The sequence below is a fragment of the Brassica napus genome, chromosome C9 (assembly GCF_020379485.1).
Source record: "Brassica napus cultivar Da-Ae chromosome C9, Da-Ae, whole genome shotgun sequence".
Classification (NCBI taxonomy): Eukaryota; Viridiplantae; Streptophyta; class Magnoliopsida; order Brassicales; family Brassicaceae; genus Brassica; species Brassica napus.
Genome location: NC_063452.1, coordinates 60723555 through 60751451, shown reverse-complemented (window position 1 = coordinate 60751451; position 27897 = coordinate 60723555). Strand labels below are relative to the sequence as shown.

General features: G+C 33.8%; 3 protein-coding genes across 4 annotated transcripts; all 3 read right to left on the bottom strand.

Annotated features, from left to right (window-relative positions):
* Positions 1-4077: 4077 nt before the first annotated feature.
* Positions 4078-7973, bottom strand: LOC106403777 (protein DETOXIFICATION 28). 2 transcript variants are annotated; one of them, XR_007329099.1, is made up of 4 exons: positions 6924-7973; positions 6509-6651; positions 5857-6292; positions 4078-5746 (listed from the first exon to the last, which is right to left on the bottom strand). XR_007329099.1 is itself a non-coding variant. In XM_048769367.1 (3 exons), the coding sequence occupies exons 1-3, from the start codon at positions 7096-7098 to the stop codon at positions 6032-6034; spliced, it is 579 nt and encodes a 192-aa protein (XP_048625324.1). In that variant the 5' UTR covers positions 7099-7973; the 3' UTR covers positions 5781-6031. The 2 variants fall into 2 exon arrangements, 1 of the variants encoding a protein (XP_048625324.1); XM_048769367.1 differs by lacking the exon at positions 4078-5746 and having other exon boundaries at positions 5781-6292.
* A 5241-nt stretch (positions 7974-13214) lies between these two features.
* On the bottom strand, positions 13215-13867 carry LOC106405192 (classical arabinogalactan protein 4). Its single transcript, XM_013845777.3, has one exon. It carries the CDS (start codon positions 13758-13760, stop codon positions 13329-13331), a length of 432 nt encoding a protein of 143 aa, XP_013701231.2. The 5' UTR covers positions 13761-13867; the 3' UTR covers positions 13215-13328.
* Positions 13868-15615: 1748 nt separating this feature from the next.
* On the bottom strand, positions 15616-17616 carry LOC106403058 (cyclin-D4-2). The gene is made up of 6 exons (XM_013843900.3): positions 17214-17616; positions 17030-17116; positions 16846-16947; positions 16564-16768; positions 16297-16415; positions 15616-15922 (listed from the first exon to the last, which is right to left on the bottom strand). The coding sequence occupies exons 1-6, from the start codon at positions 17436-17438 to the stop codon at positions 15779-15781; spliced, it is 882 nt and encodes a 293-aa protein (XP_013699354.1). The 5' UTR covers positions 17439-17616; the 3' UTR covers positions 15616-15778.
* Between the last annotated feature and the right edge of the window lie 10281 nt (positions 17617-27897).

Here is a 27897-nt window from a genome sequence, read left to right as displayed (position 1 = left end):
ATTTTTAATGGGTTTGTTTTCCAGCAACATTCACCAAATTTCAGAATACTGTGACATCATTGGCGTATGTTATGGGGTATCTCCACTTCTCTTTGAATGTTGAAGCTGTACAATGGTAACAATACAATTATACCAACAACATTGCATCTTGGGCTGGAGCAGACCCAGTAGGTTAACTGAGGTAAGCGAATACTTTTGGTAAAGTTATTGTTGATACTACAATAAGGAGAAACAGAAACTCTGTGTCAATCTTAGTTTAGAGTTGAAACAAAAGCTTTATGAACTTACGTTACGTATTGTTGCAAAGCACAGCAACAAAAGCTGCAACGAAAAACCTCTGGCTTTACATATTGAGGATGTACCATATCTAAACTCAAACATCTTAAGGATGAACCATATAATCAAATAATATTAACTAAATCTTAACCGGATTATCTTTATTATAAATTAAAATATTAATGTTTATATTCCAAAAATTTATGATTAAATTATAATATTTCTTATAAATCATAAATTTTTGATGCTGAATCAATACAACTTGGATCAAATCATCTTCTTATAAATCACTAATTTTTATAAATCACTAATTTTTGTTATAAATCATCTATTATGATTATGTGCTGAATCAATACAACTTGGATCAAATCATCTTCTTATAAATCACTAATTTTTAACCCATACAGGTTTGTAAGAATTAAAATATTTCAGTTATTGAGTGCCATAATAACAAATCTACAAAAACATATCAGCACATAATCATAATAGATGACATAAAAAAATAAAAAAATCAAATAATTACACTGTACAAATTAAAAAAAAAAATATTCATTCAGAGAATCACAATTATATTATAGGGCTTTTTGCAAAATTGACCGAAAACTCAAAGTCAAACACAAAACTAACCTTTTTTTTTTTTTGGAAATTAGTTTTGCCCTATTCACCCCACAAGTCCATATGATTCACGAAAATACCATCAATTTTTTTTTCCGAAAATGACATTTTTACTCTCTCACCCTTATCATCTTCAAGTAATTACAAGATTGCAATTGTCATCAATACCCCCAAACACCATGAACAATCAATTTGAAGCTCTTAATGCTTCCAAAATCGATTTACCCTTCTTTTTTCTCCATTCTTATAAACTAAACACAACATCTCTCTCACTTTCTCACCACATTCAGCTAAAAAAATCCAAGATTTTGATTCTACATTTTTTATGGTTCATAGAGTCATAGAAGCTAACGATTCTGGGTGGGTCAAAAAAATCAAAATTTTGACTTTCCTGGACGACTTATTTTTCAGTCGTCTGGTGGAAAATTGAAATATCAATATTTATTAAAACCCGACGACTTACATGTAAGTCGTCGTAGGTTAGTTTTGCAATTGAAAAAAAAACTTCAATATTTAATTATACCTAGACAACTTACAATTCAGTCGTCCGCCCGACGACTTACATTTAAGTCGTCAAGGATTTTATTCCGAGATTCTGGTCAAACCTCGTAAATCCTGGACGACTTACATGTAAGTCGTAGGACGGACGACTGAATTGTAAGTCGCCTATATATAATTAAATATTGAAGTTTTATTTTTCAATTGCAAAACTAACCTATGACAACTTAATTGTAAGTCGTCGAGTTTTAATAAATTATTGATATTTCAATTTTTCACCAGACGACTGAAATGTAAGTTCTCCAAGAAAGTCAAACTTCTGAAATAATCCAGTCAAATGCAAAACTAACCTATGACGACTGAAATGTAAGTCGTGTAGCTTTTTTGGAGTTTTTTTTAACCAAACAAAAGTAGACGACTTATTTCTCAGTCGTCTCAGATAACAGATTTCAAAGTCAATTGCAAAAATAACATCTGCATTGACCAACCGACTTATATTTTAGTCGTTTGGAAGACTTAGACTGAAGTTTGCCACGTCGACTTAAATGGACGACTTCTCTGGAAGTCTACTAGACGACCTCCGTGGATGTCGTTTGTGTCAATGTTTAATAAACTTGCATTTTCTCATTTTCTTGTTAATTCATGTTTATTAATGAATATTTGGGCTACTGAATGAAATTTATAACTTAATTGGTGATATTTATGAGGTTACCAACATTCACGTCAATTAAAGTTTCTAACTGATCCGAGAAGACTTCTGTGGAAGTCTTCTACGATAGTTTTTGAATAACTTGTATTTCTAAGAGTGATAAGTAACTTCAAAATATGTAAAACTCATATTTTCAAAATATGTTTTCTCCCTTAGTTTTACTAAATTTGACTAAGTTTTTCAACAAAAACTTATAAAAAATATGATATGCTTTGACTAGTTACTATTGTTTGTTTCCATCTCTTAAGTATTATTGTTATAGACACTAATGATGATTATTGTTATGAGTTGGAAGAAGGGTTAAAATGCTTCTTAAAATGTTGTATCAATATGAAGCTACCAACATTCTTGTTTATTAAGATGAGAAAAAGGCCATTGGAGTTTATTATTGCATATGAGAGATCCAAAGATAAGAAAAAGACTATTGAAGTCTATTATTTCATTGATTTGTAAATGTGTAAACACATTGTTAGCACATGTATTACATCTTGGGAAACATTATTACTGATTTTACAAAAAAAATCACAACTAAAAGAGTAGACATGCAAATCACAAAACAGACCACAAACAAAACTATTATAGATCATTCCTCTACAAAGACAAGCTTGGACTTCACTTGATATGGAAGAAGACTTCGTCAGAAGACTTCCTGGAAGTCGTCTGGAAGACTTCCTGGAAGTCGTCTGGAAGACTTCCTGGAAGTCGTCTGGAAGACTTCCTGGAAGTCGTCTGGAAGACTTCCTGGAAGTCGTCTGGAAGACTTCCTGGAAGTCGTCTAGTGCATTATATTTTAGATGACTAACAGGTAAGTCGTCCCAGAAGTCTTCCAGATCTGAAAAACATGCATATCAAATTCAGATCTGAAAAACCTACATATCCAAAAACGTTCAAATGGCTTAAAAACAGAGAAAATGAGTGGAAGATCAGATAAATCTACATTTATAGAACACACAAAAATACATATCTAAAATTAATAGATCTACCTTTAAATGAGTGGAAGATGAATACCATCTGATTAAAAACCTGCAAAAAAAGATAGATTAGTAAGAAAGACATGAGACAAAACTGAAAAATTCATATAAAGTTTGGTGTTTTGAAGTCAAAGAGATTAGAGAGAGGTTGAAGAGTTTTAGAATGGTGAACATTATATTTTTGTTGCAGCCATTTGAGAGGAGGAGAGAGAATGTGTAAATTTTTCTTTATATAGGGAGACAAAAAATCCAATTAGGTTAAATATTTTTGATTCAGACGACTTCCTAGACGACTTACTTGTAAGTCGTCCAGAAGACTTTAATATTTTTAGCGGGAAATTAAAATATTTTTAGCGGAAAACTAAAATAGAAGACTTCTCAGACGACTTACAAGTAAGTCGTCTGGTTTAAATTATTTAAGCGGAAAAATATTTTTTTTTAAATTTTAGGCGGAAATATTTGGACGACTTACATGTAAGTCGTCTGTTTTAATTTCTTCACCAGACGACTTCCATGGCTAGACCCTAAACATAACCCCTAAACTTAATTAATTAACTAAACACTTCATAAAATCAAATTAAACTTCAAAAGTGTTTACTATACAAAAAAATAAACACGTATAGGTAAAAAATTAATTTTTCAAAAAAACATTCAAGCTTTCTAAAATCTAACCCTAAGAATACATACAATACTACAACATATGTTGTCAAACTCTAGACCAAAGAATACCATGATTCACTACCTACACTCATCTATGTTAAAAACAATTCAATTTTGTTATATTTTAATTTATATCACTTAAAACTGTTTATAATTACATGATTTTAATTTTTCGCTTATCAAAATATTTTTTTAAAAATTTATAAATTATTTTTAAGATCAGCTACACCAGAAGACTTACTTTGAAGTCGTCCAGACGACTTCCAACATCTCAGACGACTTATTGGGTTATATTCGTAAAAATGTCTTCTGTTTTTTTTTGTTTGATCACAAGGGGCTGAGCTGTAATTTCACAAGGATTTTATGTTAGTTTTGCATTTGATTCAAGTTTGAGTATAAGTTTGAGGTTAAAATCAAGTTGTGGGTTAGTTTTGGCAAATTCTCCTATATTATATGATTTAGTCAATCATAATTCAGCTCTAAATATCATAATCCGGTATATAAGGAAAACTCACACGTAATAAAGATTCACGAAAACATATAACCAATCCTTTGAATCTAAAACAAATGGCAATTGAAATTAAATCAAAAGCGGCTGAAATAAGAGAATATTATATCATTTGTGTATGTTTTATAGGTATTATATTCTTCCTAATGAAAAACAAAAGTATTCTTCATTTTTGTGTCTTGATATTAAAATATTGTCTAATTCGCAAGTGTTAGTTAGAATGCTGCACGATAAGGATTCACCAAGGAGATTAACGACATTTTATTTGATATAACAATTCAGCAGCTTCTTTAAATCTTAAATCTTTCTATAATATTCATAGATTATTGAATGCAGAGGCTGATGCAGTGGCAAATTCAACGCTCTTATCTCTAAGCTTGCCCTTTCTTTGTGTCGGGTAAACTTGCTTTTAGTTTAATGAATCGCAGTTCGGCCGGAAAAATGTGATTACATATAATAATATTTGCTTGGTCTTTACCACACTATAGTTTCATTGTAACAAAAGTAATCCACATTTAACTTTTGAATGGATCCTCGAAAATTAAATGAAGTGTATCTAAACAGTATACATATCTCTCTTTCTAAAATGTTGAAGAACTATATCTAATTATTACAAGTATACATATTTCTCTTTGTAAAATGTAAAAACATTAGATCTAATTATTACAAATTATTTCAAAATCAACAAATATAATACAAAATGTTACAAAATACTCTGATGTAAAATGCTAATATATTTTTATCCATATATTGGAATTTCTTTTTCTTTTAAAATAATTTTAGGAGCAATGATGCAGGAGTGAAAAAAAATTAAAAAAAAATTAATACATCTTTATATCTTTGACGGATACTTTATTTTTCAAGACCATAAAATTAATTTAAATTTCACTGAAACATAAATTATCATCGAAATCCGGCGCGTAACCATCCATAATTATGAAAAAATTTAAGAGACGAGTTTTTATATTCCGCTAAGAATCACATCCTAAGAATCTCCCATTAAACATGCTCTTAGATCTAACCGGTCTTTATCAAGGTATACCAACCATAAAAGACTACTAGTAGGCAACACAGTTATTTGGCCACACACAAATTCCACGAGGATATTTGAAGAAAGATTGCTGATGCATGATGATATGCATGAACAAAGGAAAATGCCGTAAACTTCATTTCCGCTTACATCGTGATGTTTCTGTGGCTCTATCAAACAGTGGCGGAATCCTTTTAATTTACTTTATTCAAACTAATGGTTTCCATCATGGCTAGACCAAACCGTTAGCATAATTCCACGTTACAAAAATATTATTCTTTTGTTTGCACATCTCTCCTTGTCTACTGTATTAAATGAAAAGTTTTTGTAGCTAGATGGAATCATGCATGGTAATATAAACCAAATTACTAAATCAAACACACACACACACACATATATATAAAATATGATTGATTAGTTACCCGGCCCCGGCGAAGAAAGCAAGTGGAATCATCATCTCCAAACCATTTATCGACATGCTGCCCATGATAATTGTAAGTATAAGTTTTTCAACAAAAAGATATACAGAATAAATGTGACTACAATACTATATTAAACTAAAAGCAATAGATGAATATATTTTTCGTACCATATAGACAAAGAGTCAACAGCAGTTTTTGCATCCTCCAAATTTCCAGTCATCAGAATTAAAATCCTATAATACCAAAACTCCAAGCTGTCTCTCGATAAAAATCTACCGTAAGTTGCTTTCGATATGTATAGCATAAGAAAAAATGCGATACAAATGGCGTCTAAACCAATATCTAGTACCACAGCATGATTCCGGAGGAGGCAGAGAGCTTAGCGTATTCCCATAGTCCCATGAAAGCTTCCATGGAGAAACCGGTCCAAGTGAGCGGACAACCTCCCCATACGATGTAAACAAACAAGATGATGGCATTGAGCCACCATGACAAAGTAAAAGTAATCATGGTCCATATGAATCCAAGCTTAAGACCGTACACAAAAAGCCAGGACACAAATATGTGAACTACAAGTGTCGCTCCAGCCGTTATTGCTAGCACCTGATGGTAATATTGTAAATACATTTAGCGATATTAATATCACATAAATATGCACTCATCAAGATAATGTTATGCTGAAAGAAGAAATGAAAAACTGGATATACTTAGATAGTGACTGATTACTTAAACAAATGAAATGCATTATATGAAAAATGTTATCCTAAGAATAATCAGTCTATCTAAGCCTCTGAATGGATTGATATTTCATTTACATACTTCATTCTTGAGCTGGCATTGGAGAAATCGGTTGATAGGGCACACGAAGACAAATGCAAAGTGGAGAGGAATGGTCAAAACAGTGGCGGTACCAGAGAGCTGGGCGATGTCTTCTGGCTGGCCAAGAAACTGAAGAATCGGGGCTGCAAAGAAGAACATAGGAAGGAGCAAGATGGAGAATGACCTAAATACTAAACTCTAAACTTCGATCATTAAACACTAAACTCAAATATATAATATATTTATTTTTATCTTATACTAAATGCAATGTTATATAAAAAAATATTTGTGCTATTTATTGAACAACATTTTGATTTATCGATATTTGAAGGTATTTTCATATATATATATAGCCTCTTAAAAGGTTAAAATTTTAAATATAAGCCATAAAATGTTTATATATGTTTGTGTGTACCAGAAGGCCGTAGGTGAAGCCGATGATGATGTTGATGACGATGGAGATGGCAGCGAGTTCGAGCTCGCCAAGATGGCCCGCGAACGACTGAGTGATGAGAAAGAATAAATATATCTTGACTCTTGTGAATATTGCCGGTCCAACAATACTCCATAGCTTCTTCGTCTCTATCCATATATCTCCGCCTTCCTCCACCGCATTTTGATCTCTTAACAGAGGAGCCATCTCTATGTCTGCCATGGTAGATCTTCTGGAAATTAAAGTAGAATATAATAAAGTGTACACGATAGAAGATAGATAGAGTAATTCAAATATATCTTTTAAACGTTCATCTATTCCCTTTTCATTCCATATATATTACATATCTTTGGCAATTCAGTTTCTCTTGTTTTATATGCCATTAACGTGACAATGAATGAAACTATTAGTAGCTAGGACTAAAGGTTGACAATGAATAAAACTATTATTACTTAGGCCCAAGATTGCTTGGTTATATATAAAGGCAAAAGCGTGTTCCAACAGAACCATACGGATCAATTTTCAACCACAAAATGAAAAGGAAGTGAAAACATGTAAACCCAGCTTGATCATTAACTCCAAACTTCAAGCCTCAACCATACGAGACTTCAATACTCCAACTAATATTTCCTGGCTTCCAATTTAAAACCAATTGACAATTAGTGGATTGGTCCAAGTCCTTTATATATTACTCAAGTCCCTTTCATATTTCCGATGTGGGATCTTCTCTCCAATACCCTCTTTCGAGATAATGGTGCGTATAACCATTAATCTCGCAGAATCCATCATACCCCTCCGAGATCATGCTTTATTTTTCTAGCGATTTCGGTGGAACTGAGCCTTCTATGGGCTATCAGCTAATGGGATGATCGGGCCACTGCCCGGGATGGATTAATGGGTCAGGGTGTTGGGTCGGCTCTGATACCATGACAAGTTTCCTGGCCTTACAAATTAAAACCAATTGGCAATTAGTGGATTGGTCCAAGTCTCTTATATATTACTCAAGTCCCTTTCATATTTCCGATGTGGTATCTTCTCTCCAATACCCTCCCTCGAGATAATGGTGCGTATAAGCATTAATCTCGCATAATCCATCATACCCCCTCCGAAATCATGCTTTATTTTCTAACGATCTCGGCGGAACTGAGCTTTCTATGGGCCATCAGCTAATGAGATGATCGGGCCACTGTCCGGGCCGGATTAATGGGTCAGGGTATTGGGTCCGTTCTGATACCATGATAAGTTTTTTGGGCTTCCAACTTAAAATCAATTGGCAATTAGTGGAGTGACCCAAGTCCCTTATATATTACTTAAGTACCTTTCATATTTCTGATGTGGTATCTTCTCTCCAATATCCTTCTTCGAGGTAATGGTGCATATAACCATTAATCTTGCAGAATCCATCATATCCAGAAAGAGAGATCAGGATAATAAGTAAGGAACTATAGGCTTGGGCAACGATTTTGATGTCCCAGAGCAAGAAACTATAATTTTGAAGAGTCAACAATTTGATCTTTAAATAGTTAGAGTATTCATGCATGGTCTTCCAAACAATTAATGGTTGAAGTCAATATTAACGGGAAGGAACGATTAGTTGTTTATTAGTAGTAAGTAAAGTGTAAGGCGCCGCGCCGTATAAGTATGCGAAGAGTAATCGTATACGCGTGCCCATACTTACGCTTTTGAGGGAAACCGGAATGGTTCGGAATGCGCTATAAAGATATAAACGGATGAAGGATATACATAATTCTAAAACTATAGAGTTGTTAAAGAGAGGTCATGAGGTTGACAAAAAAAAGTTTTCAAACTTCACACTGATTACTTGTCTATGGCCTAACATCTTTTCTTTGATTAGTAAAATTACATAATCATTTTTGCTTAGATCGTACTGTTTTATCTTAGCATTCTTTTACCGTTCAAATTGTACTGTAATCGCTTTGCACCACACGCAAAATTTTTTGGAAAACAAAACTGTAACGCTCCGACTGTCCACGGCCAATGGGCCATCTGTTGGATAATTCTAATTAACTTGAGGAGCAAGTTAACTCATTAAAGTGAAGTTTGATGGGTTAAGGAAAAAAGAAAACATATCGAGCTTAGGAATGTTTCTATATTATTATTAGGAAAAGATGTAGCTTCGCTCTTAGGAAAATATGTAGCTTCTTCCTATATAAAGAGTTCTCATGGAGAGATGTTCCATCAAGAGAAACACATTGAAAGGTTTAGTTTTGAGAGAGTTTCTAAATCTAATAAGAAGAGAAGTTCTTATAATCTTTGTGTTTGTGCAACTTTAATTGGTATCAGAGCCAGGTTTTGTTTTTGATGATAGATTCGATCTCTGCCTTCATTGCATCGATCCAAGCTTGTATTACTGCAGCTTCGATGTAACTTTCTGGTTCACCATCGATGGTGAGCAAGAGTCTGCCACTTTCAACTTCAGCGAGTAGGATGTAATCATCGAACCGCTTTGATTTTTTGATGTTACGACCATATCTTGATGTTACATGCGGGTCTTGGTTTGCATCGTTGTTCTCTACTACTTGCTCTTGTTCATCTGCGTCTGCAGCTTCTTCTTCTTCATTATTGTTTTGCTCTTCGTGGTGTTGGTGATCTTGATGCTCATCACCATCTCCTTCTTCTGTAACATCAATATGAGGAAGCTTGAATGATCCTGGTTCTTCATCTACGTTTGTTGATAGTGTGGACCAATCCCAACTTTTCTTCTCGTCAAAGATTACATCTCTACTAACAACTATCTTCTTCGCGACCGGATCATAGAGTCTATAAGCTTTTGAGCCGGGCTCTGTGCCTAGGTTGATCACCATCCTTGATCGATCATCCAGCTTCTTGAGATGAGGACTGTTGATTTTTGCAAAAGCTACACATCCAAAGACCCTTAGATGCTCAATGTTCGGTTTCTTAACATACAAGCTTTCGTATGGAGTCTTGTCTTCCAAAGCCTTTGTAGCAATGCGGTTTATGAGATACGTTGAATGACGTACTGCTTCTCCCCATAGCTGATTAGGTATCTTCATAGCTTTCATCAAACTTCTAGTCATCTCCATTAGTGTTCTATATCTTCTCTCAACCACACCGTTTTGTTGCGGTGTATACGGTGCGGTGAGATGTCTAGTTACACCGTTTTCTTCACAAAAACGAATGAACTCAGAAGATGTGAACTCTCCTCCTCTATCGGTGCGAAAAGTCTTGAGTTGTAGCTTCGTTTGATTCTCCACGTACTCCTTGAACTTTTTGAACCGATCGAACGCTTCACTCTTCTCTCTTAGCAGCATCGTCCACATATATCTTGAGTAATCATCAATTAAGACAAATACATATCTATTGTTTGCTGGTGTTGATGGTGATATCGGACCGCACAAGTCACCATGTTCCAACTCCAATGCGTGTGATGCTCGATACTTTGCTTTAGGCGGGAAAGAATTCCGAGTTTGCTTCCCAACTAAGCAGGCGCTGCACACATTTTTCTCGTGTATCACCTGAGGCATCCCTACTACCATCTCTTTGTCTACCATATTCTTCATGACTCCAAATTTCACATGTCCTAGCCGTGCATGCCACGTCCATGTAACATCAGTTTCTTGTATTTGAAGACACTTCGGATATTCAACCTCCATTGGCGTCTTGTACAATCGGTTTGGTTGCCTTGCGACTTGTACTAATAGCCTTCCACGGGGATCTTTCAGCATCAGTAAGTCTTCTTTCATATTGACCTCACAACCCATCTCGGTTGCTTGTCCAAGACTTATGATATTGTGTTTAAGACTTGGGATGTAGTAGATATCTTTGAGTGCTCTTCTCTCCCCTGTTTTTCCGATGAACGTGATCGAACCTTTCCCAACAATCTCGACGTTTGATCCATCACCGAATTTGACTTTGCCTTTGATGCTCTCATCTAGGTTTGAGAAGAACTCTCTCTTGCCTGTCATATGGTTACTTGCACCATTGTCAAGGTACCATATACTCGTATTTCCATCAGATACATCAAACCTCTTAGGAAACACTCTCTCTTCGTTGAGGAATACTACTTCATGCATATATAATGCATCTGCTTCTTGTTTTTCCGTTAGGTTAGCTTCTTCTCTTGGTCATGTAGGACAATGTGACACGAAGTGCCCCATCTTGTCGCATCGCCAACATCTAACCTTAGAGTAGTCCTTCTTGGTCTTGTCTGAAGCTTCTCCTCCTTTGTTATGACCATCAGAACCATTAGACCTTCCTTGTCCTCTTCCTCTTCCACCATAACCTCTACCTCTGCCTCTTCCTCGCGAGTTGCTATGGCTTCCACGACTTTGTGCATCATTCTTTACAAACATTAGCTTCGATTGATCTTCATCTTGGGTTTCTTCTTTGATGCGTTCTTCGAAAGCCTTCAATCTCCCAACAATGTCTTCGAATCCCGTTGAATTTAGATCCAACACTTGTTCTAACGAAGCTACGATGTGAATGAACTTCGTTCTTGGAAGTCCCTTCAGAAACTTCTTTACCAGCTTTGATGCTTCCATTATCTCTCCTAACGCGGCTGCTCTCGATGCTAAGCCTGAAAGTTTTCCTGCGTAGTCATCCACCGTGTCTGTGTCTGTCATCTTCAGTTTGTCGAACTCAGACATCAAAGTTTGTAACCTTGCTTCTCTCACGCGATCAGCACCTAGGTTACGGGATTTGATAGCTTCCCAAATCTTCTTCGATGTATCATGTTCTCCAATCTGAAGTATTAGCGCCTCCGGGACTGATTGAAAGATTAGAGCAATCGCCATATTGTTCTTCTTTGCATCGTTACTCCCTGGATCAATTGTATCCCAAACTTTGTATAAACGAAGCATCACTTTCATTCGCATCGACCATACAGTGTAGTTGGTCGATGTTAGCATCGGACATCGTATGTCCTTCTTCATCTCAAGACCTTTATCACGTGCTTGAGAATCGTCTCCCATGTTTTGATCGAAGTTACAACTCCTCTTGTAAACGACCTTCGAAACCTGGAGCTCTGATACCAATCAACCTGGAGCTCTGATACCAATCAAAATTTTTTGGAAAACAAAACTGTAACGCTCCGACTGTCCACGGCCAATGGGCCATCCACGCCCCACTCTCTAACGGTCGGTACGTTAATTTTTCAAAGGTCTGAAATCATTGTTTACTGACTCTGCAATCACGATCCGACCTTTCTCCGTGCTTTGGCCTCACTCGCACGGTATCGCGAATCACTTCCCGATATGTCATCCATCCTTCCACTATTCCAACCCAAGCACGCTTAACTTTAAAATTCTAAACAGACGTGTGACAGAAAATGTAAGTCAACTTTGGTGATATAGGTAACCAAATCAATCATCTTAAGCCTTTCCATATATCACAACTCGGGATGTTACAATTCATCCCTTCTCAAAGAACGCAACGCCCTCGTTGCGCCCCACGACAGGTTTCAAGACGCCTTTCGGGTCAGAACCGAGATGGCTAACCAGATCTGATACCACTTGTAGCGTCCCGAGCGCCTACGGCCAATGGGCCACCTACGCCCGCTCTTTCGGCCTGTGGGCCTCATCCCGACATTTCTCCTTGCTTTGGCCTCAGTCGCACGGTATCGCGAATCACTTTCTACATCCATCCTTCCACTACTTTAGCCCAAACACGTTTAACTTTGAAGTTCTAAACGGATGTGTGACATAAAAAATAAATCAATGTTAGTGATACATATAGCCAAATCAATCATCTTAATTTTTTCTATATATCACGACTCGGAATGTTATAAAAACTTTTTTGTACCTGTTGTTTCTAACAAGCTAGAAGAAGCTATTATTGAGAAGTAAATGAATACGATCAAACAGAGTACACAGCTAAAAGGCGAGGACAAAGATGGAGCCATGGCCTTGCCAGTTGGAAAATCAATGCCATCAACGTGGTGATTTAATTTATGATCGAAACTTCTTGAAGATTAGTAGTTCGATAGATAGTTCAATCACGTGCGAATTACTAAACTTTTGGAATAAAGTAAATGGGCTAATTGGATCATATCACAACTATAATGGGCCTTGTGTAATGTACTCAAAAGGCATTTAGTGTTACAGATTTTTATTCTTCTAAAACGAACGAATAATGAAATTATTTGATTAATCTGTCATTAGATTTACATAAACAAATTTCCACCTCTACACAGACAGACCATTTAAAGCCCTTCCAATGGTAAATTACACGCACCACGAATTACATTCCACGACCCGACACACGTGACACATAATACAAATTTGAACGATCAAGTAGCGAAATACGAAAAAAAATGAAATTCTCACATAACACCAAGGATTTGAAATAATTGGGGGGAAATTACAAAAAAAAAAGAAAGAGGATTGTGAACTTTTAAAATAAAAAATCTCAAATGAAAACTGCGGCGTACATAACAGCGGTGAAAGCGGTTCCGGCGATGAAAGCTTTGTTGGAGAAAGCGGCACTCGGGGCAGGTGCTTCATCTGAAGGTCCTGGAGCAAGACTGCCTGGGCTCAATGCGGGACCTTCCGGAGCCGGTGGAGATGCGGCGGGAACATCAGAAGGAGAAGGAGCGGCTGATGGTTGAGTGGTGGCGGGAGCTGGAGTCACGGCTGGTGGTGGAGTGGTGGCTGGGGCTGGGGTTGCGGCTGGTGGTGGGGTGGCCACTGGTGGAGGAGTAGCTACGGGAGGAGGAGTTGTAACGGGAGGGGGTGTTGCGGCAGGAGGAGTGATGGTTGGTGTAGGAGCCGGGGCTTGAGCGAGGGCTGATGTAGCGAAGAGAGCCACTATCAAGAAAACTTGGACCATTTTGGAAACCATCTCTTTAGTCTTTCTCTCTAGAAAATGCTTCCTCTTCTGGTTTAGAGTGAGAGAGATTATGAGATTATTAGAAAGATGTGAAGTGTGAGGAAAATGGAAGAGATGTATAAAAAGAGGGGGGAGGGAATTAAGAATGATTTCAATTATTTAAACCGAGATTACTAATTTTTATTATATATTTTAAAATAGAACCTGCAGACTAACATGCAAACGCATAATTGGAACATGGGGGTTCCTAAACCGAGTAGTCTTCTCTCCAAAGCCGAGGCATTAATATTTTAATTTTTTTGTTTCTTTTCAACAGAATTAAATATAGTTGGGCCAAAAAAGTATATATATATATATATATATATAGTTAGGCCATTATTTATTACATATATTGATAATGTCTTTTTTTTTTGTTTTTGTAACACATATATTGATAATGGCTAATGAACATATTTTATAAGGCAACCCGAATAACATATGGAAGATGAATACCAAAATATTAGGCGGATGAAGTTTTGACACCTTATTATATTGACTTTGCTTACTATACAATCCACAGACCATGGATTAAAAATGTTAAATTAGGAGAAGTTAATTTTTAGTAGGTGAGTAAGCTTTTGACGCAGCGAGCTGTGATTGGCTGGGGAATATAATTGTAGAGAGGTTCCAAAATTTGTAGTGATATGATTTTCAAAGATAATTATGTTAGGCAACTTTGTATGCAGGACGTGGCAAATGTGGGGAGACAGCTAACATGTTTAGTTCAAGAATCAAGGAGTTGCAACTTCGCATGTCTTTCTGTCTACTTGATCCACCCGTTTTTTAATTGTATATACAGCAACGACCCTTTTTGTTTTCTTTTATACTATATATATAGTATATATGTATTTGGCATAATACTCTTAAGTTTTCTTTTAAAGAAATTTGAAAACTCGTAATTAATCATTAATCCCATGTGCCGGACCTGATTGATCATTGGATTAGGTTTTGTGAATATTATTGATGTTGTTACCGTTGGACATTGCTAATATACCCGTTGGACATAGCTGTCAGTGGATTTAAATATTTTGACTAATATATAGTACAAGGTAACACCAGCCAAAATAAGTGTAGAATACTTCTGATACATTTACAGGCTATTTGGACAATGATTCAGACTGTAAAGTGTATTTTCTTGAGTTTTTGGGGTCACATTGAATCATATACGTAGCTCTCAGGTGATTGCCACTTGATGTGTAAAGGAAAATACAATGCATTATTCCCCAGAAAATACTATAACTATAGAAGCTCTAAATAAGCTAAAATGTTATTGCACCTGAATATTAATTTAATTCATTTACTAATTAATTGATTGATCAGTTTATATAAGCAGTGGTTTTTATCATACCAGTTTGATTGTGAGTTAAAAATCATGTCAATACAGAAGTGAAATAATTAACTTATGTTTTAATGATTAGTGTATTAATCTGCCCTCTAATCAATAATCATAAAGAGTGTACAACTTAGCTGCTGTACTAGATGATTACAATGCTTTATCAAGGAAAATATCAGGTTACGGCCAAAAAAGTAATAAACCAATCCCTAATCTCCAAATATTTCATTAGTCAGCCACTAATCCATTTTGTCTTATGCTATCAAATTGGCCTCAATCGGAAACCCATAACCGATGGATTTCGACTGATTGAAGTGATAACAGAAGATCAGAATAAAACAAAATATATTATCCAGATGGGCTAAATTGTAAGCCCATTACGATGTTACGAGCCATTTTTAAAAGGTCTTGTTCGTAGAGAAAGTCAACTCTCGCTTAACCGAGTCGGTTAGTTTCCCGCTTTAATATTTGGCGGGAACCAAAAAACAAGCCAACTAAGCAAAAGCAGCCTTATATATATCTCTCATAGTTCCACAAAGAAAAAACACATTTTCACGTTTATTTATAAGTAACTCTTCAAATTTTATGTTTGTTTTGTTTATTTTATCAAAATTTCAATTACGACACTTTTAAAAAAGGGGAGAGAGAGAGAGAGAAGTTAAGAAAGAGAAGTGAGAGAGGAGGAAACAGAAGAAGTAGAAAGAGTCTTAAATTGTAAGACTGCATTATTACTGGGTGGTGTCTGTGGACATGAAGTTGACCCATTTCTCTCTATCATTTCACCAATCTTCTTCACACTCTCCTACACACACACCAAACAAATATGAAACAAGACATAAAAACAGACAAAGAAAACGTATATAATCTCTGAGGACACAACTTTTCTTTTGGGTCCCCATCATCATCTAGTTTGATTGTAGTTGAAACCCATCAGATATGGAATGAGAATACAAACATGTGAGTATGTCACGAGGGCTCACAACTGACGACTATAATTGAATTGGTCAGTTTTTTCTGGTCTATACTGGACCTAGTTTTGGTATGTATTCAAACATGGGGCACAAACATACAATGTGCAATGAATGTATGCTTATATCTATGTTTCCATATCCTTCACTATCTATTATGACATTGAACACCCAATTTTATAAGTATAATAAAGTGAACTTTTCTTACCTTATCAAGGTGTGGGCATAAGGAGAATTTGTCAAACTGTAATGTATGGAGTTCTCCAGAAACAGAAAGTGCAACAGCAGCACCAATCTCTGAAGCTCTAAACTCCAAAAAGTCAATACCTGTCCACACATTACACAACTTTTCACAACCAACCACCATAAATCCTCTTTGTTTCTTTACCCATAACCCAAAAGCAAAGCTAGTTTGAAGTTGTGGTTGAATGTATAACTGAATCAAATTAAAAAAAAAGAAGGAGAGACCCTTCACCTTTGGTTGTACTAGCTATCACTTGAAACGATCTGGAGATTACTCTGCTGGATGGTTCTTGATCATATCCATAGATCTTACTCAAAAAGTATCTTACGTAAGAGCACGGTGTCACGGCTCTCAACCTCCATTTCAATACCTTCAACACCAAAAGCTCCATTCTTTGAACATATTTAGCCTCAAACACAAACCAAGGATCTCCAACCTATTATCATTACTACAATGTTGATTCTGGTTTTAAAAAAAACTTCAACTGAAGACAGTGAGAGATTAATACAAAACCTGAAGATGTATTATTAACTCTGGAACTTTAATATCCTCGATTTTAACAGCCAGGGATAAACAAGACACGGCTAACAACTGCACAGCCCAAGCTTTTCCACTCTAGAGAAAGAAGTATCATAAACACACTCTTTCAATCAATAATCAAAAGAGGTTAAGTAAAACCTTAGGACAGGAAACTTACAGGCAAGTCATGAACAGATAAGAAACGATCCAAGTAGTTAACTGCTAAGCATATACACACTGGTCCAAACTGAAGTTCCTCACAAGCCTGTAATAACGTAAAGTCATGTCTTTTTTCCAGATCAAAGTGACTGAACATTGACTTAGTTAAGAATCGAGTCAACATAAGAATTAAAAAAGCTGACCTTCCAAATCCAATCAAGAGCTTGGTTTCTGACATTTAAATCCAAATCTCCACTTCTCAGTCTCTCTAAGTAATCATCTCTCGGAGAGTGTTGCCTCTCTTTGTGGATCATCTCTCTGATGGTCTCTTCGTCCTCCTCCGATGAAAAACCCATTTGAAGGATCGATGTTGGGTAAGATGTAATCGAGTTCTCATCATCAAAACTCGATCTTTCGATTTCTGACATTATAGAGTTTGCCTTTTTTCCGATCTGTTTACAATTTTTTTCGTTTTTATAGTATTAAGAGATAATGAACTGAAAAAGAGATTTTGTCTCTGTTTTTTTTTTATTTTGTTGTTCTTTGTTTGTTTTACTTTGAGATTATTTTTGGGGTCAGAAGAGATAAAACAAAAGAGAAATGATAAATTATTGATATATAGGTGAAGATGTGGCTTTAGAGTAAAGAGATTGAAATGTGATGGAGAAAAATTCAAATTAGCATGGAAACAAATATTTTTATTTTAAATATGGAAATTGATTTGGAAAATGGATGTGAAAAAGATTAATGGTTGCTCTTATTTCTTAGATTTTTTAATACCAAAATGCGTAACAATTTAAATAATCTTAAGATGCAGCGAATGTTTAATCAGTAGATAGCGAACCATGTGAGATTAAATGAACTTCGAATCTCTCTTTCACCACTATATTTCGAAAAAGGCTTGTAAATAACTTCTTTTAGTTAGTGGACTACAAAAGCTATTCGTCTCAGACCTCCACATTTTTCACAACCTCTGATTATCATCATGTCATGTTACTAGATAATATTGCACTATAATTTATTTTATCATAAGGTTCTAGGTCCTAACATATAATCTTCCTAATCCCAAAAACATATTGTGTATACTAAGTTTCGCTCCATATGTAATAATAGTTTTGTTCTGACTTTGCTCGTTTCTATGACTTCTGTCTTGATTGATACCTTTTGGTTGAGTTGTGAACACTTGGTAATAACATTACACTCTAGTCTAATCTCAAGCTTTTTTTTGGCTACGGTCCTCTCTGCATCACCATGTTTATTTGCAGTAAAAAAACAAGTAAAGCGAACACCCTAACAAAAGAAAAGGGATCGGTGGGTTTCTTACAAAAGAATGATGCCCCTAGCTAAAAAGTATTCATTTCAAGGTTTTATATCTATAAATCAAATATAACTTTCAACTTGACAACAATTTGTATAACTTTGTAGTGGAGGTGGACTGGAATCACGTGTGAGCGAGCAACTTTGGTTCTTAGTTTTTAATGTTTACAGTATCTTTCTCTGAAAAGATTGGTGGGGGAAATGAAAAGTTGAAGTAATATATGAGAAAACAATTATGTATGTCTCAGAAATAGACCAAAGACTGTGTTCTAATTAATTATGCATGCAGTCAAAGTGGTCCAAGTACAATTTTGATGTTTTGCATCTGTTTGTGCAATGATATTCGACTTCTTTTGATTCTCACCTTGAATCCTGCATAAGTATGTGCACGTCTTATGGTCGCTCTATGTTATATAAATTGTGTTGCTTGAACTTTGACTGGTTTTATTATATTTACAAAGAGGCTATTACTATATTCACCCCCAAAACAATGAGAACAAGATTGTTGGTTTCTAACTTGACGAGAGGAGACCTTAGTGTGTTAGTTTCTAACTTTAAAGGAGACCTTAGATTGAGCTGGCTACTATTGTTTATTTGGCTTGTTTCTGATATAATTGAGCTGGCTAGCTCTTTTGATGTAATCAGTTTCTCTTGGATTTCCAAAGAAAGAAACCGCATTGTGGATAGTCTAGCTAAACAATGTTGGTTGGAGGTTGAAGCCTTTATGGCTATCACCTAACCCTCTGATTTGAAATTAATATAAGTTGTGGTTCAAAAAAAAAGGGAGACCTTAGATTGTTTGTTTCAAACTTGAACCAGAGCAGACCATAGAAGAATCAAAAAGGTTTTCATGGCTTGAGCAAAGTCAAGAGATGGCAAATTTTAGAGAACATAGTTTTAGACTTTTTTTCATAAGAGCAGACAAATCAACAAGCAGTGCACATAATCATCATAAACAATTCAACAACTTTTTCAGTCTTGAGACAAGGTTAAGGTCATTTTGAGATTGAAATCTGGTGGTGGAAACATGTTCCATACCACTCCCCAACCCCTCCCAAGATCCCGGAGCAGCCGCATAACGAGAGAGCCATCTTTGTAAGCTTTCTTTTCCTAGTGTGTCAAGCTCAGCTATGGCTTCTTCAAAAGCCTAAAGGTGAATCAAGAATCAAAATTTAGAATGCCCCAACAGGCAATGAGAAAATCTGTTGTTTAGCTAAAGACTTTATAGATAGAGCTAGGAGTTCTGGTATAAGTAGAATGAGGACATCATAGTAGAACACTGAGAAGTTGAGGGCAAGACCAAGCCTAGTAGAATGAATATGCGCCATATCAGCAGCTTTAATATCCTTCAAAACAAAACTAACCCGGAATTTCTGTTATGTTTTTTTTTCTTTAGCCATTAAAAAGTAATCTTGAGAGGCTCAATTGATTCTCCCACCGATTTTATATGTTATTGGTTCTTGATAGTAAACCCAAAGGTTCAAATTCTCGGCATCTTCCACCACATTTGTGTTCTCGTAATTGCCATAAAAATTGCTATTCTCTTCTCTCTCTTGGTCTCTCCATCTTCTTGAAAATTTTCTTCCACCTTCTTAAAGATGTTGATTTCCTCTGTATTTTATGATGAATACATCAACGGTGACCTGATAAAAGAATCCAACAATCCCGATAGTTTCAAAGTTATTTTTCACGAACACAATCTCCAAATTCATGAGTAGAGTCACTCTCGTAGTTGCAGTGATGATCGCCAGAGTCACAAGAGTATGAACTCTTAGTTAGCAACGAGCATTCGAAAAATGTCATTTAAACACATGAACTTTTAAATTTGGTTGAAATAAATCACTAACTTCCGCGAACTTAAAAATGCTTAGCATCGATTGACGAACCATTTCAGTCGTAAATTTTCATTGATCGTGTCATTTTAATTCCAACATTGATCAACAATTATAATTGACTAGTATCATGTCATTTCAATCACCAATTTTATTGTTAGTTTAAATCTTGTTGTGAAATGTTAGTGCGACATTTGATTCTCATACGTAAAAAGATACTGATATATGTATTTTTCATGATTCCATTGGTATGGTAAACATTTTGGATCTCAGTAGTTCTTGGTGGAACTTCATATTCATTAGACGCAAAAAAGATGTCTAACATATTTGTCAAAATTAGATCAATTTTGTTTTGAAGATCTTCATTAAAAGTAGATGGGTGGAAGAGGGCAACATAAGCCATATACACATATTCTTGGATTTGAAGAATACAAGTTGCACTTGTGCAATGACATTCGTCTCCTTTGATTCTCACCTCGAATCTTGCATACGGGTATGCACTCTTGTGGTAGCAGTCCAAGATTTTTGGTATACGGAAGACCGTAGAGTGTATGTTTCCAACTTGAACCAGAGGAGAAGATACTAGTAAAATTAAAATTCGAGTATAAGGAAAAGGAGGTTTTCAAGGCTTCGGCAAATTTTAGAAAACATAGTTTATTAGTTTTAGACTTTTTTGATAAGAAAAGACAAATCATCAAGTTGTGCACATACTCATCATAAACACTTTAAGAATAATATTTTTCAAGCCAATGTTATGAGGATCTTGAGATTGGAATAGCGGAAACATGGCAGCATAACACGATCTCCCTTTTCCATCAAAGATCCTCAGGCCTCGTCCATCTGCTCGTGAACAAAACAATATTAATAATTCAGTACACAGAGTTTCTCTACGTAATTTGATGTATCTATTGTGATGCATCTGATCACCGATATCAAGCACTTTAACTCTAAGTCGCGAGTTCTCACAGTGAAGAAAGATAAACTGTAAGAAGTAAACAGCTTGAAGTATGACTTTGAAAGTAAATCGAGGTGCGGAAAAAATATGTGAAGAGAAAGTAGCCTGCTTATCGGAGGTCCAAAGGGTAAGATTGGCCTTGAGTAACTGCATTATGAGAGTGCTGTCTTTGTAGGATTCTTCTCCTAGTGTGTCAAGCTCAGCTATGGCTTCTTCAAATGCCTACATGTGAATCAAACAAAAAAATTTAGAATTTTCTCGGCAATGACAAAATCTGTTTTGTAACTAAACCCCTTTATACATACTAAACGAGAAGTTCTGGTTTTAAGCAGAATGATACGCTAAGTCCTAGTATGACATCACAGAGTCTGTGATTCCTTTAAAAAAAAATACGAACTTTGTTCTAAAAAATTTATTCAAATTTGAGAAGAACAATGGATCCGAAACCTTTTTTCCAACAGTGGTGAAAAACCTTAGTCAAGAAATCTATAAAGAAACAGGAGACAACTATCCACTTTGATGTTTGAATGAGAAAACAATTATGTATGTCTCAGAAATAGACCAAAGACTGTATTCTATTGAATATATCGTTTTCATGCATGCAATGCAGACAAAGTGGTCCAAGTACAATTTTGGTGTTTTGCATCTCTTTGTGCAATGAGATTCCACTTCTTTTGATTCTCATCTTGAAATCTTGCATAAGTGTGTGCACATCTTATGGTAGCTCTCTGTTACATAAATTTTTGCTTGGACTTTGAATGGTTTTATTATATTTGCAAAAAAAATAAGTTACTATATCCTAAAACAATGAAACCAAGACTGTTGGTTTCTAACTTGAACGAGAGGTTAGCGTGTTAGTTTCTAACTTCAACCAGAGGTGACCTTAGTCAAAATAAAAAAAAGACGTAGTTATCAAAAACTTTTTCTTTGAACTAACAAACTTTGATCGAGTCCAAATCCAAAAAAATATATTTTGAACTTATCAAAAGATTTGATATGTTATCAGTCAGATATTTTTAACAAACTAACCTCATCATTGGTCATACTAGGTTTGGACTCGATCCCCTATATATATTACAAGAAGCCCTAAGTCTCATCAGTCAAATCAGAAAAAAAAAAAGATATGAGAAACAAAAGTAAACACCCCAAGAAATCTCATCACTCGAGAAAAAAACCTGAGAAAAAAGAGAAGACAGATATGGAAACCATTAAATACCCTTGTGTGATGACAGAGGCTTGGGAAAAATTGGAGAAAGAGAGATTAATGGGTTATCGTGTATTCACTCGTGGGATTTGGTATGCTTTAACAATTTTCTCAATCCTTGGCTTGCTCTTCTTATCAGGAGGAAGAGTGGTTTTGTTCTCTCCTGTCACAATTTTCTTTGCAGTCATGTTACTCAAGTGTTTATTTTTCGACGATGGCTACCCAGATCCAACCACAACTCCTGTACTAAAAAACCTCAGATTTGTAACATCTTTGATTGTGTTACCGATCATGTTTTATGTTCCTTTCAATTACCCTACCGTGGATGTCTTCGTTTCAATCTTTTCGTTTCTCGCCGGAGGAGTCTCCATCTATCACCTCACTAGCACGATTGACATTGGACATGGTCTCCTCATTCTCTTTCTTTGTTTTACTAATGGTCTTTTAGCCATCGACTTTGCTGGTCAAAGCTTCCACCCAGGCGCTGGCGTTTATACTATTGGTTTCTTCCAATACATTGTCTACGTTTACAATTTCGAGTTTCTAGCTAAGGTAGTCTAGTCTCAGTAGATTCTATGATATTTTATTTTAGTTGAACCATAATAAAAAAAAAAACCTTTCTATTTCTTCTATTTTACGTTTTTTCCCTGTGATTTGTATTAGTTTTTTTTTGGTTTGATTTCCGAAAGACATAACGTTGTAAACATGTCATTTGTGTGAGTAACAAAATCAAGAAACAAAAATTTAATATCTTTATAGATTATAAACTAATTGTACTCAGGACTCTTCCAGCCTCTAATAGAAAGCAAAGCTGCAAACAAATGGAGCATATTTTAAATTAAGCTGAAATGGAGTATATTTTAAATTAAGCTGAAAATGATCTTATGAGAGACATTTACAGGTTTATAGCTGCAACAAATCGCAATAACAAATAATAACACTGCTATAGAATCTCAATATTGAAGAAGCTCCAATGTGAAACCCACACTTCTCCTTGGAATTGTAGTCGTTAAGTTGAAGTTTAATTCTATCTGATACTCAGAGACCAAAACCTTGAGGGACAGAGTTTCAATTCCATTTGACTGAACTTTGTAAAACACTTGTGAAAGAGCACCAGTTGGTTTCCAACTTTAGAGAACATAGTTTTAGACTTTTATGATAAGAGTAGACAAATCATCAAGCTGTGCACATAACTCATCATAAACAATTAAAAATAATATTTTTCAAGCCATCAATATTACGAGGATTTTTAGATCGGAATCTGGTAGCGGAAACATGGCAGCATAACTCTCTCTCCCTTTTTCCATCAAAGATCCTCAGGCCTCGTCCATCTGCTCCTGAACAAAACAATATTAATAATTCAGTACACAGAGTTTCTCTAAGTACTGTGTTTACTGTGTTTATTTTGTTTACTGTGTCTATTTACTGTGTTTATTTTGTTTGACTTTTAATATGAAAAAGATGAACACTGATTATCATTCGGCTTGTTGTTGTTCTTTTTTACGTGACATGAAGACACCTATAAATTTGTTTGAGCCAATGACTTGATTCGTATACAATACAATTTTTTTTTTGTTTAGATAGAGATGGAGTATACGGAGAATGAGACGAGAAATCGTCTTGAATAGTTTTTTTTTCAAAATAATAAAAAGTTTAAAATATATTAAAAAGATATTGGGTAGATACTCTAAAGATTTTTTTTAAAGCACAATCGGTTTTTAAAAATAAATTAGGAATTGAAAACTATTAAGATTGGACAATTTAGTCAATTTACATATATATATATATAAGTGTATTTTTCTAAAAATTTAGACAATGATGTAGTTTTCAAATTATAATCTTATTTGAGTGTATTTCTCCAAATTTTCCCATTATTTTTAGTTATTAATAAATATTTTTAAAATTGTTATTTTTTACAATTCGTATCAATACTAATTCTACATTTTTTTGCTAATTAAATAATTTTTAGCATCATGTTCATCATCAAACACTCTCTTCAAAATAATATCAAATAAATTTTTACAATTTTTTTTTGGTTAGGACTTAAAAATATTATACAACTTTCTTTTGTTTAGGATTCTTTTTTTAAAAAGGAAAACATCTATCAAATATTTTGTTACAGTTTTGTAGGATTTTAGAAAAGTAAATTAATATTACATAATCTTTTACGATTATATTTTGCCTAGGATTTTTTTTAAAAAAACATTATATCAAATAACTATTTCCAGTTAATGTTAACTATTTTTAAAAGTTGTAATTTTCAAAATTCGTCTTTTTCAATATCATTAATATTTTTACAATTTTTCTTATTAATTGAATAATTGTTATTATCATGTTTATCATTAAATTTTTGAAGTAAAAATTACTATTAAATAAAATTTTACAGTTCTCTCTGGTCACGATATAAAGAAATTTTTTTTTTTTAATTGGTTAAGATTAGAAAAGAATTTTATTTTAGAAATCTCTTTTATTTAATATTTTAGGAAAATAATAGAAGTTTTTATTGACACGTTCAAAATCTAATTTTTTAATTGACACATATCACAATCATATCAAGTGAAATATTTGACGTTGATTTTAGTTTATATTTTTTAATACTAAATTATTAAAAAATAAAGTTAGTTAATTATAAGAAAAATAAGATTAATTTTACGTTTCAATTTTATTTAGACTTTTAAAAAGAAAATTAATTATTTTATTTTTTAGATTTTTATACAACTATTTTATTTTTAGTAGAAAAATTATGTTCAATTATTTATATATTATGTTTTATACATACAAACACATATTTATTATATTCACACATACTCATGTACGACAATAACAACAAAATTAAAATTTATGCTAGCATCATAAGATGTAATAATGATAATAAAAAGTTGAGTTTTATCAAGAAATTAAAAGAAAATACTTAGGTAATACTTTTCATGTAAATATTATTGTGTTTTGTAAAATATGTGGGAGCTTAAACCTAAATATAGATGTGAAATATTTGTAGCTATTTTTTGTCATAATTTTTTAACATATAATTATCTATTAAAAAAGGAAATTTATTTACTTATAATAAAATAATAAGAGTATTTTTACAAAATATTTTTAAATTATGCTTTTAAAAAGGTAATATTATCTATTTTAATGTTAGTTTTTCTTCATGTTTTTATTAAATAATTTATTGTACTTGTAGGGTTTTATAATTCGTTTTTGTTAAACATTTTTTTCTTAAATTTTAATGTTTATCTTTTATGATTCTCTATCTTCAATATCTTTTAAAACAAACATTATAATGAAAAATAATAATAACAATAATAATAATAATATTATTAATAATATTAATAATAATAAGACTATTAAATAATATTTATAATTAATTTTTAAGAAAAATCATTTTTATTATTTTAGTGTATATATTTTTGATTATGATATAGTTTAACACATATCACATTTTTAAATATATAACTTCCTTGTGTCACAATCATGTTAATTAGCAATTTTGAAGAACCAAACTCAATATAATCTTTTATAATTATATTTTCATTAAAAGTTTAAAAAAGAAAAATTATAGTAAATAAATTGTTTTCAAATCTATTTTTAGGATTTTTATAAAGGAAAAATTCCAAAAACAATTACTACTAAATATTTTTTATAAATCGTTTTTGCTATTAAATAATTTTTAAAAGTAGTTTTTTTCAGATTCATTTTTATTATCTTATTATATATATTTTAATCATTATATATTTAAACACATGTCACACATTATTAGAATGAAAATTATAATCAAATAATCTTTTGAATAATTTTTCATTAGGATTTTAAAAAAAGAAAATTAATATTAAATAATATATAATAAGATTTTTAATAAAATTTGTTTTTGTTAACATCTTAGTATATATATTTTTAATTATGAGATAGATTAACACGTGTCAAAATCTTAAATATGTAATTGTTATGTGTCGCGATCATGCAATTATCAACTTTAAAAAACTAAACTTTATATAATAAGATAGAGGTTTTACGGTACTTGTCTTTTTTTTTTCTTTGAACTCACAAACTTTGATCGAGTTCAACCACCCCTACAAAAAAAAGGAATTATATGTTTTGAATTTATCAAAAGATTTGATATGTTATCAGTCAGATATTTTTAACAAACTAACCTCATCATTGGTCCTATCCTATCAGGTTTGGAGTCGATCCCCTATATATTACTAGGAATAAGCCCTAGCTCCCATCAGCCAAACCAGAAAAAAAAAAAAAAATGGGAAACAGAAGTAAACACCCCAAGAAATCCCATCACTCGAGAAAAAAACCCTTGTGTGATGACAGAGGCTTGGGAAAAATTGGAGAAAGAGAGCTTAATGGGTTATCGTGTATTCACTCGTGGGATTTGGTATGGTTTAACAATTTTCTCAATCCTTGGCTTGCTCTTCTTATCAGGAGGAAGAGTGGTTTTGTTCTCTCCTGTCACAATTTTCTTTGCTGTCATGTTACTCAAGTGTTTATTTTTCGACGATGGCTACCCAGATCCAACCACAACTCCTGTACTAAAAAATATCAGATTTGTAACATCTTTGATTATATTACCGATCATGTTTTATGTTCCTTTCAATTACCCTACCGTGGATGTCTTCGTTTCAATCTATTCGTTTCTCGCCGGAGGAGTCTCCATCTATCACCTCACTAGCACGATTGACATTGGACATGGTCTCCTCATTCTCTTTCTTTGTTTTACTAATGGTCTTTTAGCCATCGACTTTGCTGGTCAAAGCTTCCACCCAGGCGCTGGCGTTTATACTATTGGTTTCTTCCAATACATTGTCTACGTTTACAATTTCGAGTTTCTAGCTAAGGTAGTCTAGTCTCAGTAGATTCTATGATGTTTTATTTTAGTTGAACCATAATAAATAAATAAAAACTGTTTTTGATTTCTTCTATTTTCCCTGTGATTTGTATTAGTTTTTTTTGTTTAATTTCCGAAAGACATAACTTTGGTAACTTATCATTTGTGTGAGTAACAAAATCGAGAAACAAAATTAAATATCTTTATAGATTTTACTAATTGTACTCGGGATTCTTCCATCCTCTAAAATGGCTTATATTTTAAATTAAGCTGAAAATGATCTTATGAGAGACATTCACAGGTTTATAGCTGCAACAAATCGCAATAACAAATAATAATCAACACTGCTATAGAATAGAAGCTCCAACGTCACTCAAAGAATAGTTAAGTTGAAGTTTAATTCTATTTGATACTCAGAGACCAGAGCCTTGAGGGACAGAGTTTCAATTCCATTTGACCCATTTGCCTCAACTTTTTGTGAAAGAGCACCAGCTTGTTCTTTTCTTAACGTGTCCCAGAACTTCAGTGAGTTCTACATTTTGCTTGAGACATTTTTCACCTATACAGTTTGCCACAGATCAACATATATAGTTGAAGATACTGTATTTCATTTAACTAACCCGAAACTTCTGTTAAGTTTTTTTCTTTAACCCATTAAGAAAAGTAATCCTGAGAGGCTCACTGATTATTGGTTCTTTGACTGGTTTTGTTATATTAACAAAAATGGTATTGTATATTCACCCCC